Below are 18,285 nucleotides of genomic sequence, written 5' to 3'. Positions count from 1 at the left end.
CAAATCAAATGGCGAGCCTTTGTTGTCTAAACGACGTTTTTTTTTCGTTTGTTTGTTTTAGAGCAAAGCCACATTGAGCCTATCTGCCATGTCCAACGCGGGCAATCGAACCCCGGATTTGAGCGTTGTAATTCCGTAAACTTAATGTTCCACGAGAGAAGGTTTCTCTCTGGGTTTTTTTTTTGGAGGGGGGGGGTATTTCCTCATGTATTTTAACAACGCAACAAACTAACTTAATATAAAGTACTGTTTAATTACGTGTGCCCCCCAGTGGCACAGCGGTATGTCTGCGGACTTACAACGCTAGAAACCGGGTTTCGATACCCGTGGCGGGCAGAGCACAGATAGCCCTTGTGTAGCTTTGTGCATAATTAAAGAAACAAAACAAACAAACAATTACGTGTGGCTATTCATGTTTTACAAAATAATCCCGTTAGAAATGTTTGAGCTTATAGTTATTTTTTGCCTGAAAAGATAGAAGTGCCAAGACCCTAATTTTTTTGTCATTATTTATAGAAATTACTTCCAATGTTTTCGATAAATTTGCAATGTTCTTGCAAGTTTTAGGTAATAACAGTAAGGATGATTGTTGAACTTCGATTTGAGTAGCATGACTGGTCCCATGAGACAATGCATGGCGTGCACAGAGCGTGTGACATGGAGTCACCCATGTATATATATATATATATAAACATTTTTGCCGCGAGGCCAACGTCAATTTTTAGCTACTTCTGTCAAAAATGATGATTCATATCATGCAGGAAGATTGTTAACGAGCTATTAAAGAAAACTCAAAACCATGGGAACGGGCTCTAGATTTCCTCATTTCTGTTGTCGTACCTTGTCATTCGTGTGTTTGCATGCATGACTACATAGCCACTGTATCAGCTTCAGTGACAGAAATAATAAATTAAGCTTCAGCGATTCTGAGGGTTACTACCCAGAAATCCTGATGACCTTGTCAACCGCATTTTTCTATCCTGGATCATAAAACCAACAGTGAAATGTCGTTGAAAGTTATTCAACACCTTGTTGATGCTGTATATTCAATCCTAGCATGGACACAGCTGACCTGCACACTGTTTTGTGCGTTTGTGTAGTGTGATGTTCAGTCTTAGAGGGGATGTAGGCGTTCCGTACACTTTTGTGTATGATAATACTTAATTACAGCTTGGACTTGTCATCTGGTACACACACGTTGTTGTGTGTCAATGCTTAATCCTGGCCTGAACGAAGTTGTCTAATATATATATACCTTTTTGTGGTGATACTCCAACTCACAAGAACATCTGGAAATTAAGTCTGCTCAAAACTGTATACAGAATAGACACTAACAATGACTAGACAAAATGAGTTTTGTACTTCAGTGATTGAATTTCTGCAGTTCTTCACCTTAACTATTTTTCAAGAGTCTGTTTTAAGCGGTATGTAAAACGCAGAATGTGTACAAATAAATAGTTAATAGATACCTTTATTTTCCGTTTCAATGCGCTGTAGCTCCGAACTTAGAAAACTTCATCTGTTTTTACTAGTGTTTTGTAAGCTCATGATTTTTCAGTACCATAGAAATGAATATACAACATTGTAAATAATTACGAAAACGATGAGGAAAAATGATATAAAGGGTAATTACTGAGGAAATGTCATTGTTTATTTCCTGTCATTTGGTACAACATGCAATCCTGCAGTCATAACTCACTCTACAAGTGTCAGATGTTACACATATCAGTATTTCATTTGCCAGTTTATGATGACCATTCACGTCACGGCATGACAAATAGCATCAAAGCTATGTCTGGGTCCTTCAGTTGCTTCTTCAGAAGTATCTGATGGGTCATTTTCTGTGTCCACATAAAATCGCTGCTTCTTTAGTTCGTCATCCCCGCTGTTGCTTTTTTTCCAGAATCTGAACATTCAGTGAATAACCATGATCTCACTGACTGGTGAGATAATCAGTTACTATTTTCTTTCCACGCTGCTGAACAGAGTAATATTGTACAATTAAGCTGTAATATTGCAGTATCATTTATAAACATGCAACCGTACTTTAAGAATGTTTTAAATCCATCAGCTATTTCAAAAGATACAGGTGACGCACGTATGATAAAATTAATGCTCCCTTCAACCTTCAAGGCTATTCCAAACACTGAAATTTAGTGGACTTTAAGGGATGAGATAACATAACTGTTGTTTATATGTAGATTGGTGAATGCAGTAAAAATTATTAGTACTTTTCTTCTACCATGCACAAAAGAATATATTTATCAGTTGTAAGGTGCCCTTTGGTTCAATATTCTAGAATTGACTTTCAGTTATGGACAGATTAAATTGGACGATGAAAGTTGATCAAAGACTGCCTTCAATATTCGATGTCATGCTATGCAGTCTGTATAATGTACCTGCCAATTTTTAGAGAATGATAGAGCTTATGCTTGAAAGAGTGCAAAGATAATGATGTTTAATCTAAGTGAAATAAGTCAAACTTGTCAAACATTACTATCACTACTTGTAAGGTAGGGAGTGTAACATGGATCACTGAATGATGTGTGATTGTTGTCTGACTCAATCAGCCATCCTGTCACAAAACAAACTCCTTAAACAATTCACCCAGTTCCTGTCCCTATGCCACGTTCAAACCGGCATCACATTCCTTTACTAGAGATTTTAGGTACTTAGGAAAATGTCTAGTTTCTTCTAAATGACAATGGCTGCGACATTAGCTGCGTGGCTTATTTCAATCACCTTTGTTCTTGTTACTATGGTGATTTCAGCTGGAAGCTAAATAGCCAAATGTTTGTAATTACAGACTAGCAATGATATACAACTTCAGCACTCAAAAGTAACTGTTTGAGCAATTGTAGTTTGTCATCGCTTGAGCAACATTCCCTTACATACATTTTGCAAACGATAGTGTTCGTGAGTTATTTAATTTTACTGTATACATGGATGTTATTGTTATGAAATAACATGTTTCAAGTATCTATTAATGAATTGTGACGAATATAGATTTAATTTTTGAAACACTTATCTAGTTGTAATTTAGTTTAATCTCAAAATTGGTTTAATATATTATTTTGATGTTTCATATTTATGGACTAAACCCTAGAATCGTGTAGCTGTCTGTTTGCTCTTTAAAGTAATAATTGAAATATTCTAGTATCTTCCAAACATATCAAACGTAAACTGAAATCTTAGTTGATATGTTTATTGGCTGTAAAATGAAACAACTGAAACGTGAACACAGTCGTGTATATCACCTGACATTTTATAGCATACAAGATAATTAAAAATTGTTAATTTAAAAAGGGAAATAGGGACCGTTAAAAAAGTAGAGAAACAAGTTGAATTAAAATGCAAAAATTATATTTTCAAGCCTACAACTAGGGACTTTAAAAAAGTAAACAAACTAGGCTGGAAATAGCGTCTACATTATTTTCTCAAGCTACAAATCCCTATTTTAACTCCATGTTTACAGTACTTATCAACTTCAGTTGAAGGACTATTTATACCAGTTATTTATGAGACATAAAGGCCTATGATATACATAATCTTTGGCTGGCGATGGATAATCTGTTGATCAGTAATATGAGTAATATTGCATCACAATGAGCCTGATAATAATTTTAATTACACGCGTGGTGAGTTTATGGTAATAATAAATGACTGTATGGAGCTTTGAAAGAAAGATGTAAAAATACTATTGTTTTCGGGCTTATTATAATACAATATCACACAAATTACTGATTAACGGATCAAGCATGCTTCGCCAGCAAAGGTTTTATGCATCAAAGTTACTGTCATAATTTAACATTAACCCACGATGACCACAAATTAATTTTAATTGTTATTAATATTGATTTTTCTAAGCAGTATACTCATTAGGTTTTTTGTATAGCCTAGTTAAAACGTGATAGATTGAAAAATAAAGCAAGTGTGTTTTTATACATGAAGAACAGAATACCTGTTTTTTTTAAGCATAAATAGCTTGTTTGTTTTTAATTATGCACAAAGCTACACAAGCTCTTGTACTATTACATATATAGCATATGTTTATGTTTGCTTGTTTGTTTGAATTTATGCACAAAGCTACACAATGGGCTATCTGTGCTCTGCCCACCGCGGGTATCGAAACTCGGTTTCTACCGTTTTAAGTCCGCGAACATACCGCTGTGCCACTGGGGGACAGCAAAAAGTGAAACTACGTGTTTCAAATGAAACATCAACACAATACGAACAACGATAGAAATGTAGTAAATAAACATTTAGCCAGTTTGTCCAATAAAGCCCCATATGTTATTGTTTTGTTTTTTTTCAATTTAATGACATTTTGGCTCCTTTTCGTAGCAGTCATCTTATATTAAAGGGAGTGACTTCGCTTCCTAAAATCCCACGCTTCGTAGACTCAACCAGTGTCAATTGAATTATTTATCTTTCCTCATTTAAAATTCACACCAACAGTTTGGTCGAATCTTGCGCGTTGTTGAATTTCAGACTTCTTCATCAGTGACCTCTTAGCGATGCCTTAATCGTGATTAGAGCTATATATTGCTTAAGACGTATAATTTAGTTGTGATGAATACCGAATATTCATTGTTGCAGATAGTTTGACCGTGTTTTGCTCTAGATAGCTATTTATTATATTTCTCAAACAAATCCTTAGATTTTATTGGGTTCATTATTTGGTCAATAATCATCAAAGTTTGTTTATATAAGGTTTCGGTATGTGGGTTTCAAAAGTACCACATTTGACTTTGCAGTGTTTTCTCACCAGTATACTGTAGGTCGTTTTTAATGGAGGTTAATGTTAGGTTGACTTCTACAGACAGATTTCATGAGACAATGGATCAGTAGGGTATAAGCTACTAAGGCTAGCCAATTTGGGTCGCAGCTGGAGAACTACGTATCCTTTTGTGCTTCATCCAAGGACATTATTAAGAAGTAAAAGAATTTAATATCGGCTCGAGCGGCGACGGGGCAAGGTTAGGTTTAGCAGCAAGCTGGTATTCATCTGTTACCATGTAAAAGTAATTTCCACTGAATGCGTTGTAGTTGTAGCCAAGGGACAAAGATCTTCGTAGTCGAAACCCTATGTACCCCAGAAGGTAATCTTGATTTCAGATTACGAAGGTCGTCATGATCTATACAAAATAAGAAATTTATGTTAACAGACAAATGTACTAATGATTTGTTTTCAATAGATGTTTACAATTAGAAGCTAAAAACTTTCGTGCTAACGTTGAGAATATAAATAAATACAAATTACTGGAATAACATATCGCCAGGTTAACGACAGCTTTTATCTATTGAAGTAATTGACCGTTTCTAAATGATAGTATTCTGAAAGTTTTTATCAGTGTATGTTTATTATTATCTGTTGCTTTACAATAATGTTGCTAACCCAGCGAAACGTTGTTTGTCATATTTGTTGTTTACGTTCTCAAATTTTAACTATTGAAACAAAAAAGGTAAGGAGTCTTGACGAACAAACAAAGGTGAAATGGGTAGCAACTGTGACACTTATGGAAAAAAATCTTGGAATACTAATCAACAAAAGGAAAAGTGCTTGTCCATTTCTGCTACTTTTGTAGATTAATCCTCTAACACTTTCTCCACAAGCGTCACGTTGTACTAGGCAGTTGCTGCCCATTTCATCGGGAAGACTCTGCCTAAATCATCTATAAAAGAGTAACGAATCTTTACTCTGTTCCTCCATTTTCCTGCACTTTTCCAGCTTTTCCCCTTCCTTATTTTTTCGTTTTTCCTATCTAAGAGAAGCAGTTTTGACGAGGTATTGTTAATTTCGTCTTTTTGAGAGCCACTGGTGATGATTCTTGCTAAGTTGGACTTGAACTCGTGTCTCTTTGGTGACTTTACTATGTCGTGGGAAGCTCGCAGATGACACGTGCTGCACGCGCTACTCCCATACCCGCCACTCCTTCTACCCCAGATAAGACAACGTCAACGGATTCGCTTTCCCTGACTTCTGGGGCCCTTTTAGAATAATGCCAAGAGCTGGAGAAACATAAAGAGTCAGCAACGCATTAGAAATGAGGGGAGCGCCGACGGCCGGTAGTTGATACCCGCTATGAGCGACCCGACCTGCTTCTGGAAATGCTATATAACATCAAGGCTAGCAACCGCACCCTAGCCGGTCGGATTACTGGCTCCCAGTCACGCAGTAATACACTCAACAGATCGAGCGGAAGGGCGAACTGCGGAGATTTCAAACCCATTTTTGTTCAGCGTTCTATGTTGCTACATATAATTACGTAAATCAAATAGTTCCACAAGGCAGCTGACCCGGAGCTATGAAACGAGAATGTACCAATGGTATCGTATTCCTGTATATAACAAGTCCGCGAAGTCCCACGTCTAATAATGTACGATTTTATTACTCGAGAGTTTCAAATAAAACAAAAACTAACAAATAAATATAATGTATTATAATGTATAGACGTGTAATGCTCAAACACTGGTACATGGTATTGAACTATATATTTCATATATTATCTGTACGACTTTTTCCCCACAGTGATTCAGCGGTAAGCTTAGAGCTTATATTCCTATACTTCGGGGCTAGATATCTGTGGAGAGCACAACACCGATAGCCCATTATGTAGCTTTGCGCTTAACAGCGAACAATCTATACAACGGTGCCCTTGGCTAGTTGTTTATCTTGTAAGAAATGTTGAATCCACAAAGATTAAAATACTAATGCCCCCCCACTCCCATGGAATCTGTGAATCCTATTAGTGAAAACTGAAAATGTCGTCTAAGTAATCTGCATATTTCATTTTAAAGATTATTACGGCATGTGTTATAAACATGACTCTTAGTATTCAGACGCCCCCCAGTGGCACAGCGGTATGTCTGCGGACTTACAACGCTAGAAACCGGGTTTCGATACCCGTGGTGGGTAGAGCACAGATAGTCCATTGTGTAGCTTTGTGCTTAATTACAAACAAACAAATTTAGTATTCAGACCTTCATACCTCCTTTGTATCATACGGAAACGACGTCATCCTGCTTGGAGGTGTCACAATGATAAAAATAAATTGAATTATCTTGTTGCTAAATATCGTCACTTTAATATTAAAGCCAATCAAAGTGGACGTTTTTTTTCGGTAAATAGATGTGGAAAATCTATTAGCATTACGGTTAATGAGCATGTCTAAAAAAGGTAAATATTATTATTTTCATGCTCATTAGACATACTCATTAACCGTAATGCTAATGGATTTTCCACATCTATTTACCGAAAAAAGACGTCCACTGGCCTCCTTACACACTTCGATAGCTTTATCCCGTTTACGTATAAACGAAACCTTGTTACATGCTTATAAAGTCAATCATTGATCGCTAGTTTCTCGTGTTTAATAACAAATGCTCATAAACGAAACCATTATGAACAAAATGTTTCTAATTGAGATTATAAATATCAATAACGTGATATTTTTTGAGTTTGAATGTTGAAAGAGATTTTATTTTATTCATTAAAGTCCTGTAAAAAAACTAGAACATTTTATATGCTTAAAACAGCTGAAGCTACAGTCCGTAAACTCCAAGCTGTATATTGAAAGAAAGCTTAAAAATGTATGTATATTATAAATAATATTGCAAATGTATATTATTTTAGACTTTTGTATTTGAAACAATACAAAAAAATCTGCATATCTAAAAACTTTTTATTTAGATACTCAAAATGTGTAATGATGAGTATGAACGTATTTAAACACATTATATTAATTACTTTTTTAATTTGTTTAGTTTTTACCTGCTGATTGCAAGAGTCCGGCAACCTGTGAATGAAAATAATCTCACTAAAATAGGCCTGGCATGACCAGGTGGTTAGGGCGCTCGATTTGCTCGCTCTTTCAGCCGTGGGGCGTTATAATGTGGTGGTCAATCCCACTTTTCGTTGGTAAAAAGAGTAGTCCAAGAGTTGGCGGTGGGTGATGTGACTAGTTTCCTTCCCTCTAGTCTTTCACTGCTAAATTAGGGACGGCTAGCGCAGATAATCCTCGTGTAGCTTTGCGCGAAATTAAAACCAAACCACTAAAATAGTGGCTTTTCCATGCATTATAATACCACTATGAAGTATGCCTGAGGTAATTATAAATTTATAACAACTGGAAATGACGTTGGGAAATATTTTAAACTTACAGAATATATTTTGTTTTCTGTTATTTAAATGTCGATAACTGTTATTCTATTTGCTTTGGTTTTAAACGACACTGAAATGAACTTTTCATAGATATAATATTACTTTGTCAAGTTTATTATAGTGTACAGTAAGTTACTTTTAGAATTGACATTAATATTAAACATGCGAAATATATATGCATAATAAACAATACTTTTATAAATAAAACGTTTTTTGTATATGTTTTAAATATTTTTTATTCATACATCTTAAATTGATTTAAGAAGTAATCATCTCTGTTTATCATATTGATATAAATAGCACTGAAATTGAAGTTTTGAAACTATCTTTAGGCTGTAAACCTAGTTTTATAGATCCTTAATATTCGCATAATCACTTGGAGCTACTTGTGTGTTCTTTTATCTTCAGACTAGGACCTATACAGTTCTAGCTTCATGACTATAAAAGTACAGCTTAGTGTAGTAAAATGTTTCTATTTATCTATATCTCTTCAAGCATAGTATAGTTTAATACTTGGGATCTAATGTAATGCAATACACCAAAAACAAACTGAGGAGCAACCATGTAATACAGTGTCATAAATACACCTGAAAGCAAATCCACAAATCCTTATGTTATTATATACAGTTACCTGAATACTTTACGTGTTCTTTTGTGAAAATGCTTGGCTGTTTCGCCGCATTGTTCAAGTGGTTCAAGTTCTAGAAAACGGCACTCCATTTCTTCTAGGTTTCCATTATTTGCTGATTTGATGTTTTAATGTATGCCTGAACTTTATCAAATTTTCCTGTGTAACTGTCTGGTAAAACTGCCCTTGTATATAGAACCTAAAGAAGTTTACCAAAGGCCAAGTCCGTCACCTAATGAAACTATCAGCAATATATGTCTTTTGAAAACTGCCACTTAACTGCCCATTCAACGTTGTACTTCTGGACAGCAACTGGAGTGGTTATTAGTAAACAGACGGTCAAAAAATTGGATCCATAGTTAATGGACAGATAGAAAATAGCGTATTTAATAAGTCTAATTTAGGGTAGAAAAGAACCTGTTCCATCCCTACGGTTGATCGCATACTTGTTTATTCTCTTGTAGAGCTCACCATAATTGACTGCAATGTCATTTGATATATATAGTCTTTACGGATAAATCAGAGTTTCGTGTTTCTAACATGTCTATAAAACAAAACAACTGGAGAGGCATAGATAAATATAAAAGATTGTGCAGATATTATTCTGATTCTAAATGGGGAATTTATTGCTCTGCATATACACACTGATTTGATACAAGACCCAGTTTTGTTTTACCTCTAAGTTAGCATAGTCAGACCATACTTAGTCCTATTGCAAAACAACGCTGGTTTCGTACTTCTAGAAGTATGATAGATCACCTAGTACAAGTAACCATAAAGATCATAACTGATCCTTTAGTAGTCCGGATCTATACGCCATATATCACCTCTAGAACCTCCTGAGTCGCCTTGTTTGTCAATTTTTTGACATGTTTTGGTGTATGGTGTTTGAGTTGTAACTACAAGCTATGATATGTAAGTAGTAATACAAGCTGTACCTTCATATAATTTTACACAATATTTTTTTTTTATTCTAGTTTGAACTTTAACGTCCATTTTTTATCCTTTGCCAAGATCTCAATGGTCTGTTGGGCTTTGGTTACCACTTGAGCTGGATCACTCGACTTGAAAAGTGGCTTCTTAGTTTTATTTGCTCCTTACACAACTGTACCGAGAAAGTTAAAATCTAATTCTTTAATTTTAATTTCCACCAATTCGGTTTTATTTAATAAATGTTTTTGTTTTTGTTTGTTTCTCTACATTATGTAAGTCTAGAATTCCGTAAATATTAATTTTGTTTATTGTATTATAGTCTTCACTACCACACATACTACCTCTTATTAGCGTGAGTAACATGTTGGAACTTTTCTAAACAAGAATACCACATTGTTGTAATCCCTGTACATCTTTTGTCGTTTTGTTTTTATCCATAAGTCAATCGACCAAATCATTTCGAACCTCTTATTCTGCCTGTCAACTTACCTGTGTGTTAGTTATTCTCTTAACTCATCACGTGATGTCTTAAATAACATCGTCCGCCAACTGACCAGAGGTATCCTTCAAGGATGCAGAACTTACATTAAGAACGAGAAGGGAAGGGGCATAAGATAATTAGTGTCTTTAGTGTGTGTGTGTGTGTGGCAGAAGTGACTCTTTCAGGTAAATTTATTCCGTCAGTCCATACACCTAGCGCTTTTACTTTTAGGGTACTCATGTTCCATCAGTTGTCAGCAACATTGTATTGCCAATGAAACTGACTCTCTAGCTGTAATTAGTGAATAAATTATGCTCCTAAAGTACAATCTGATTTCAACCCTGTAATGCATTTGGTTGGAAAACAATTGAATTTCAAAAGTTTGTCCTTTTCATTTCTTAAAGAAGCTTATAAATATGACTGGTATAACCTTTAAAAAATTCCAGTTCCTGCCAAGAGTTTCGTGCTGGACAAATAAAATAGGTCTTATGACTGTACAAAGTATAAAATAAACCACTGCTTAATCTGTTACAGAAAACCCTGAGTTTAGATTCTCTAGAAAAATAAACAGAAAATCGTGTTACTAACGAAAGTAATAGCACTGAAGTATAAAATAATACATTCTACAGAATTACTTTAATCTTCAGCTTTCATTAAACCATTCAGATATATAAAGAGTAAGTATGTTATCCTTCTTTCAGTAGTTATTTAAAAAAACAGTAATTAATAACAACAAAGAAGATGTAGTAATACCTTTTTTTGGAAAGATCATAGATAGTTGGGACATTTATTTCCTTTTTATGATATTGTACTATCTCTCTCTCTCTTTTGGTATACTCCCAATACGTAGAAATAATCTTTGCTAAGAAACTGACTTAGTTCCATTATTAATAGCAATTCAATATTCACCACAATTGCGCCCGTAAAAAAAAAAAAAAAGTTTTATCGCATTTAGACTGAACTCTAATCCCGCTATCACTACTCCACCTTTAAATTACCTTCATCCAGATTATTCTTTTTTCTCTTCCCTACTCAAATTTCACTTCCCTTCTTTTTCTATATATTGGCAACCCACCTTTTCCATAACTTACCAACCTTAAAGTTTTAATTATTATCATTTATTTATTTCATCTTCTGCTATAGTGTACTTAGGTAGCACCTTAGCAGCTACTTTTGGTTTCAGCACATCAGTGGCTATTATAAGATCGCTGTTTTTATGTAGCTTAAGAGTATTGAAGAACATAAGTCAACCAGAGTTATCGACTAATATTTCTGTAATGTTTTTATGTTGTTGTTATTTATTCTTTTGACACATGAAAATGTCTAAATAAATAATATTTTGTTAAATATCGGGCTGGCGTAGACCTACAATGGACGTTTTGATTCAATTTATACTATTAATATCATCATATTACTTGGAATTAAAAACAGCCAGTCTGATTGGTCAAGCCACTGAGTAGCTAATGTGTCTACTCATGGTCTTCGTACAACCATCATAGGCCCGGCATGGCCAGGTGGTTAAGGCACTCGACTCGCAATCAGAGGGTCGCGGGTTCGAATCCCTGTCACACCAAACATGCTCGCCCTTTCAGCCGTGGGGGCGTTATAATGTGACGGTCAATCCCACTATTCGTTGGTAAAAGAGTAGCCCAAGAGTTGGCGGTGGGATGACTAGCTGCCTTCCCTCTAGTCTTACACTGCTAAATTAGGGACGGCTAGCGCAGATAGCCCTCGTGTAGCTTTGCGCGAAATTCAAAAACAAACAAACATCACTTTTGTTAATATTATTTTTATTATACATTCAGGTCAGATGTGGTTACTCTTTAAGTGGAATGGCCGAATTATATTTTTTGCAGGATTGTCGGGTATTTAATTGCTTTTGAAGGATATTTTTTGTTACCTGAAAACTTCATTTTATGGATTTTAGTTAACATGGGAAATTTGCTTGGATTACGATGACAGCGTTTTCTCTTTTTTTATAATCAAACTTGCCAGTATCATAAAAATATGTAAATAGTTAATGAGAGAAAAAAAAACATTTCTTCAGCTAGATGTAACAATATTGGTATTTAGTTGAAGTTTTAATTTACATATATGGGTTTTTAGTATTAATGGTTGATTAATAGTTTCTTTAAAAAAAAAATTTAGCTCAAATCCTAAGTCATTATTTTGCGCGATGCTTTAAAAATTTTAATTATCGTTAACTTATCAACGAATACCTCTCTATGTTTACACTCGCTAAATTTTAATTTTTCATTGTTAATTAAGCCCCCTAGTGGCATAGCGGTAATTCTGAGAGCTTATCACGCTAGAAATGAGTTCCGATGCCCGAAGATGGTACAGCACAGATAGCCAATAGTGTATTTTTGCGCTTATTAAAGAACAGACAAATAAAAAGTGTTTAATTAAAATGTTATGAAGAACGTGAAAAAGAACTATTTTATAAATTAGTAAAAACTAGAACGTTCACGCCAAATTTGAGTACTTGAGAGACAGAGAGATCATTATTCCCCGCTGTAAAAGTAAAAATAGAGGTTAGTAAAGTTATTTGTTAACTGTACTGGGTTGTCATTAATTTTAACGAAAACGTTAAATACTGCCCACAGCGTTCGAAAAGTCAACGTTGGAGACAGTGTTCAACATTTGTATTAAAATTATTGTACTTTTTTTTATAAACCAGTGCACTTAATATATAACTATATTTATCATGAATTCACCTGGTACTAAAATATGTTACTTATGTTTAAAGATTGGGAGTCTACAACTTTCTACTTCCGTTTCTCTAGAGGACAATCTGAACAATTTTTATCGTTGATATACCTTTTTTTCATTATTTCTATTCCATATGTCAAGTTTTGTTAATGTCACTTTAAATACTATATTAATATTTTTAACTAATAAATATCGCGGCTTTATGATAATGCGCCCTAAGAAAGACTTACTTGACTGAGTCACAAGAACACATTGTCTATAAACAAAAATAAATCAGGCTTACCTCGTTCATGTAATGTTATGTCTACTTGCATTCGAAAATGTGACAATATGGCGTCTTCATTGTTGATCCACATGAAAATGTTTTTAGTTTATATTTTTATGGTAATTCATAAGTATTGTACATTTCGGGCCGAGTGTGATTGAGGTCAGCTTGCATAAATGTGAAATCTAAGGTCCAAGGTTCGCATCCCATTAGTGCTGAAAAACATCGCATTTCACACCTTGGAACCGTGGCTGCATTGTAAGAATGACGAGAAAATCCCATTATCCAATTATATAAGAGTAGCCCAAGAGTTGAACGTGACTAATGTTGACTAGCTGCCTTCCCTTTAGTCTACCATTTCGAAATTAAATATTGCCTACATAACCCTGGAGTAGTTTCGCGCGAACGCACGAAATAAACAAAAATCACAAATTTCAAAATGTAAAAAAACAACTGTCCATGCGTTCATATTCATGTAAACATCATTGAAAGGCCTCAAAATCAAGAAAAATTAGTTCGCTTATATTTTTTTTATTTTGAATGTTTTCATCACTTTTTATTGTATTTTATTAATGCAAATGTCGAAAATGTTATTCATCAAAAACTAGAATCTACTTAGTTTGGTCCATAAATCTTCAGAGTATTTTCTATTTTCCTACAAAATAAAAGCAATTCATGAATAATAACAGTCACAGTTTTAATTGTAACCATTAGGTATTTTTTGATACTCGTCCGATGGGTCAGCGGTAAGTTTACAGACTTATAACGCCAAATTTCACGGTTTGATTCCCAGCGGTAGACATAGCGCAGATAGCCTATTGTGTAGCTTTGGCTTAGAAAACAACAACACCAACGAAAATTTTTGATATTGTTAACAATCCTAAATGTAGCTATTTCGAAATGCAGAGATGACTTATCCTGCACATGTGTTGATGAAAACAATGGTATATTGGGTAAATAGTGTGTTATAGATGTTCATTGAAATATAGTATATGACGTCATGCAAGATTATAACATAGAACGTTCGTTTTCAAATGTCTTAGAGGTTATATATTCCCACTTTGTTTACTAACCACGGAAAAATATAAATAAGTTTATAAAAAGATTATTACAAACACGTGTTTCAATGACAGAATTAAAATGTTGTATTTCAGAGAGTCACTTAAAACGAAGATATTAAGAACATTTTGAATATAATGGTTGCATGTTAAGATTTTGTTTTCCATATTCAAATTAACATCATCAAATAGATTTAAGTTTGTCAAGATTATTTTACACCAGTGTATTTATCGCAACCTCTTGGTGAATATCTAAGTGTGTAGGTCAGGAGAAATATTTGTTAAATCTGCAACAACAACAATACCACTATATTTAAAGGGTTTTATATTAATAATAATAATTTCTTAACATTAGATTCAGAAGGTACGCTCAATCGGGAGATAAGAAGCACGAGGTCTGACACAAACCAGTCAGACACAAACTGTGGGGAAAAGAGTTTTGACCACGTAATCCAAACTACTAGAGCTGACCAACAATTACGTTGCGCGTCTACCAGCCCAACAAGACGATCGCCGGGTAACTACGGATCTCCTTCCACCTGCAGTACTGAAACTCAAAATAAAGGTATTAATATATAATACTTATATGAATTCTACTTGGAAACATATCGTTGAGTTAAGTAGGTTTCTCTTCGTACTCACACGCAGTTAGATATTTTCCAATTAAAAACTAATATGAGCTGATCGTACCGGACTAGGGATCTGTAGGTCCATCATTCGGGTCCTGTTACCGCACTTCACACTTTAAGGTAAGGTCAAATCAGACAAGGTTAACCCAAGAGTTGGCGGAGGAGGGGGATGGTGAGGGGGTGCTGTTGACTAGTTTCCTTCCATTTAGCTATCAGTTCAAAATTAGAGAGGAATAAGGCAGATAGCCATTGAGAACCTTTGCATGAATATCCGAAATGGAAAAAAAACAAGTAAAAGTAACTTAAATGTGCTGCTACTTAACACAAGTCTAACATGGACTTGTAGTTAGGGCACTCGACTCACAATCTGCGGGTTGCAGGATGGTCGCCAAACATACTCCATTTTAGCCCTGGGGTATTATAATATGACGGTGCATCCCACTATTCGTTTAGATTTGAGTAGCCCAAGAGTTGGCGGTGGATAGTGTTGATTAGCTACGCTGCCTTCTGTCTAGTCTATCGCTTTTAAATCAGGGACAGCTAGCGCACTTAGCCCTCGAGTAGTGAAATCAAACAAACAAACAAACAAAACTTAACACAAACAGATTTATAACTTTACTTGACTGTAGATTTGGATCTGATTTAACTTCATCTTTTCACGTACATTGTTCAAAATCTACATCTCAATTGCTGAACGAAAGATTCCATTTAAGTATATCGTATACATATTTGAAGGTATTTTATCAGCATAATTCATCGTAATCAAAGATTTTGAAATATTTGTTAAAATGAGAAACTGATAAAGGCTCCACTATAAGTTTCTTTTTCATCAACGCTTTTATTTCCTAGATTAATGGATGGACAAGCAAATAGGTAGACAGATCAAGCATTGTGTAATTCTACTGTTATACTGTTAAAAAAAATGCCTTGAAATAATATGTGAATATAAGTTGGATGTTAAAATTCAAATATTAAATTACTTTGAAAATGATTTATTGAATTAAGCTTCACGTGTTACAGTTTATGTATACGACTATAAATCTTTAATTGTATCAAACTTTAACCATTATCAAAAATAAATAAGTAAGACTATTTATCATTTGTGAAAAGTCAACCTGGCAGCCTGAGGTCCAAAGGGTATTTCTAAAAAAAATATAAATTATTAATATCCTCCAAGGCCCATTTTGAATAGTAATTCATCCAAAGAACAAGTTAAAAGTATCTGATCAGTAAATGCTTTTCAATCAGTTAAATATTTTTTAATCCAATTAGCACTAAGGATAATTATCGTGATTTACTAGCTTCAGCGTTATTTTAATATCCTGTTTAACACGGCGAATGTGTAATGGGTTCTCATTAACATAGGTTTTTTACACAGCTGAAGTGAAGAGACAGCCAAAATAGTTTATAACTACATGTATTTATCAGATTTTTTGTGAGTCTATTTTGTTTGCTGTTTTTGTTTTTCTTGTGGCAATGTTCTATCAGATTAGTTTTACCTAGAATAAAGTATGCGACAAGCGTATTCAGCTATCATGTCTTGTGCGCTCGTGATGATGATGAGTAATTATTCCTCTGCACGAGGCCCAAGCTCAGGATTGTACCAGCACGATCGACGAATAGCTACGGTTTCTCATTACTTCATTGTCATATTTTCTATAAGTATTCAAGTACGTTCAGCTTTTAAGTCCCGCCTGAAGTAGAAAGAATCCACCAACTGAATGTGCCTGTAAATCAGCATTAAACGTAAGCTATGAGTGTGCGCCAAGTAGCCAATCCATCCTATTGTTATTGTGGGGAAAAAGAACATTAAATACACATTATAATTTATGGCGCAAAACCTGAATGTATTTTTGTCGCAGTGGCATACGTTCTTACTCATTCTGTTGTTGTTGATTATTTAGAATTGTCGTTAAATATAAATAATATTTTGAACAGGTTTTTAACACATTAAAATTCTTGAAATTTGTGTCAAACAATATAATATTCCATTGCATCATATTTGTTTGCATGTTTCAAAGTGTTGCTTCTTACATTTCTAACGGGCTGGACGTCATCGGATGGTAAACGTGTTGGGCTGTGAATCCGAGGGTTCACGGTTCGCAGCCCGTTGCCACAAAGGCGTGCTCTGCACTTTGGAGCCATAGGAACGTTACAAGAATGAGGGTCAAACCCTTCCTAGGTCATACAAAAATATGTCGTGGGCTTGTGGGTGCTGTTAACTAGTTCTTGTCCCTGTAGCTTATCAGTTCAAAACTAGGAATGGCTGTTCGCTTTGTGAGAAAATTTTGAAACAAACTATTTCCAATTGTACCTAAAGATCGTTTTCCATAAGTTGTTTCACACTTTTATTTTCTTTCATATTTGCATAGCCCTTTTTGCCAAAAAGGAAATATATAACCTCACCTAAAATGAAGTCAAAACGTTTACAATCATTTAATGCTGTTTACATGTATAATACATTTATAAGGTTGAAACAAGTGATAAAACTTATGTGAGTGGAACTGGCGTGATTGTTATTCATTTTCTACAAAACAAATGACCATAGAGTTTGTCGCTTCTGTACCATTTAATCTAGACAGACTATTGGTCTGTTATGATGAACACAGAATTGTTCTTATGAGACTACGGATCCATCAGTCACGCGGGAAAATTAAGCTTGCGCAAACTGAGTTAGCCTGTATGTGAATTGAATATTTCCAGAAGAATCTATATAAAAAATTACCTACTATGCGAAATAGACCGTTACTGCATACATGATGGAAAGATACCTAGGTACTTCTTCCCATTAAATACCTACATTAAGTATAAAAGTAAGCCACCTACAGCTAGCAAGTAAGTTACATCATTAAACTAAAATATTACGACTGTATTAAAAAAATGGATATTATATGTCGATACACTCTTAATAGTTTAACCTAACGAAAAGTGCGCGATTATTTACGGAACTCTTTGTGAACGTGCAGAACTATCGCACAGACCTGACGTACATGAAGTGATAATCTCACATCAAAATGTTAACGGTGTCATTTAAATTGACTTGGCCCAATGAAAGGAGCCAGAATGAGTATTCAACGAATAAAATCCTGCCCCTCATGTATCAACAAAATTTAATTTTACTAGAAACCGATTCAATATAATGAAACTGAAACCAACAACCGGACAAGGGGGGGGAAAAAAACAAGAGGTCATCAATGTTCCCGGCCCCCCCCCCCCCAGGTCACTGACTTAAACACCGACACAGATTTCTTGCTTTATGTGATTGGTTCAGCTGCAGAGGTGATGCCGTTTCCATAGTTGGTGTAGACTGAAAACTTTTTGACTAAATATCTTAAGACCAACAGAATCTGGGAGCACTTCTGAAGCTCAGATTTTAGTGTTTATCATGAGTCCGATCCGCCAACTCAACCAACTT

General features: G+C 34.8%; 1 protein-coding gene across 4 annotated transcripts in view; it reads left to right on the top strand.

Annotated features, from left to right (window-relative positions):
* LOC106464375 overlaps positions 1-18,285 on the top strand; it is a 118,250-nt gene that overhangs the window by 41,371 nt on the left and 58,594 nt on the right. For 3 of the 4 annotated variants that reach the window (XR_002611727.1, XM_022392066.1, XM_013924512.2), the window contains exon 3: positions 14,597-14,806. Coding sequence is in view for 3 of the 4 variants with exons in the window: in XM_022392066.1 (XP_022247774.1) it covers positions 14,597-14,806 (210 nt within the window). In the remaining variant the exon portion in view is untranslated. Of the gene's footprint in view, positions 1-5,024; positions 5,103-14,596; positions 14,807-18,285 lie in introns of those variants that run through there. The other variant, XM_022392067.1, reaches the window with a different exon arrangement.

The sequence above is a fragment of the Limulus polyphemus genome, unplaced genomic scaffold (assembly GCF_000517525.1).
Source record: "Limulus polyphemus unplaced genomic scaffold, Limulus_polyphemus-2.1.2 Scaffold1633, whole genome shotgun sequence".
NCBI lineage: Eukaryota > Metazoa > Arthropoda > Merostomata > Xiphosura > Limulidae > Limulus > Limulus polyphemus.
This window is presented reverse-complemented; position numbering and strand designations above follow the sequence as displayed.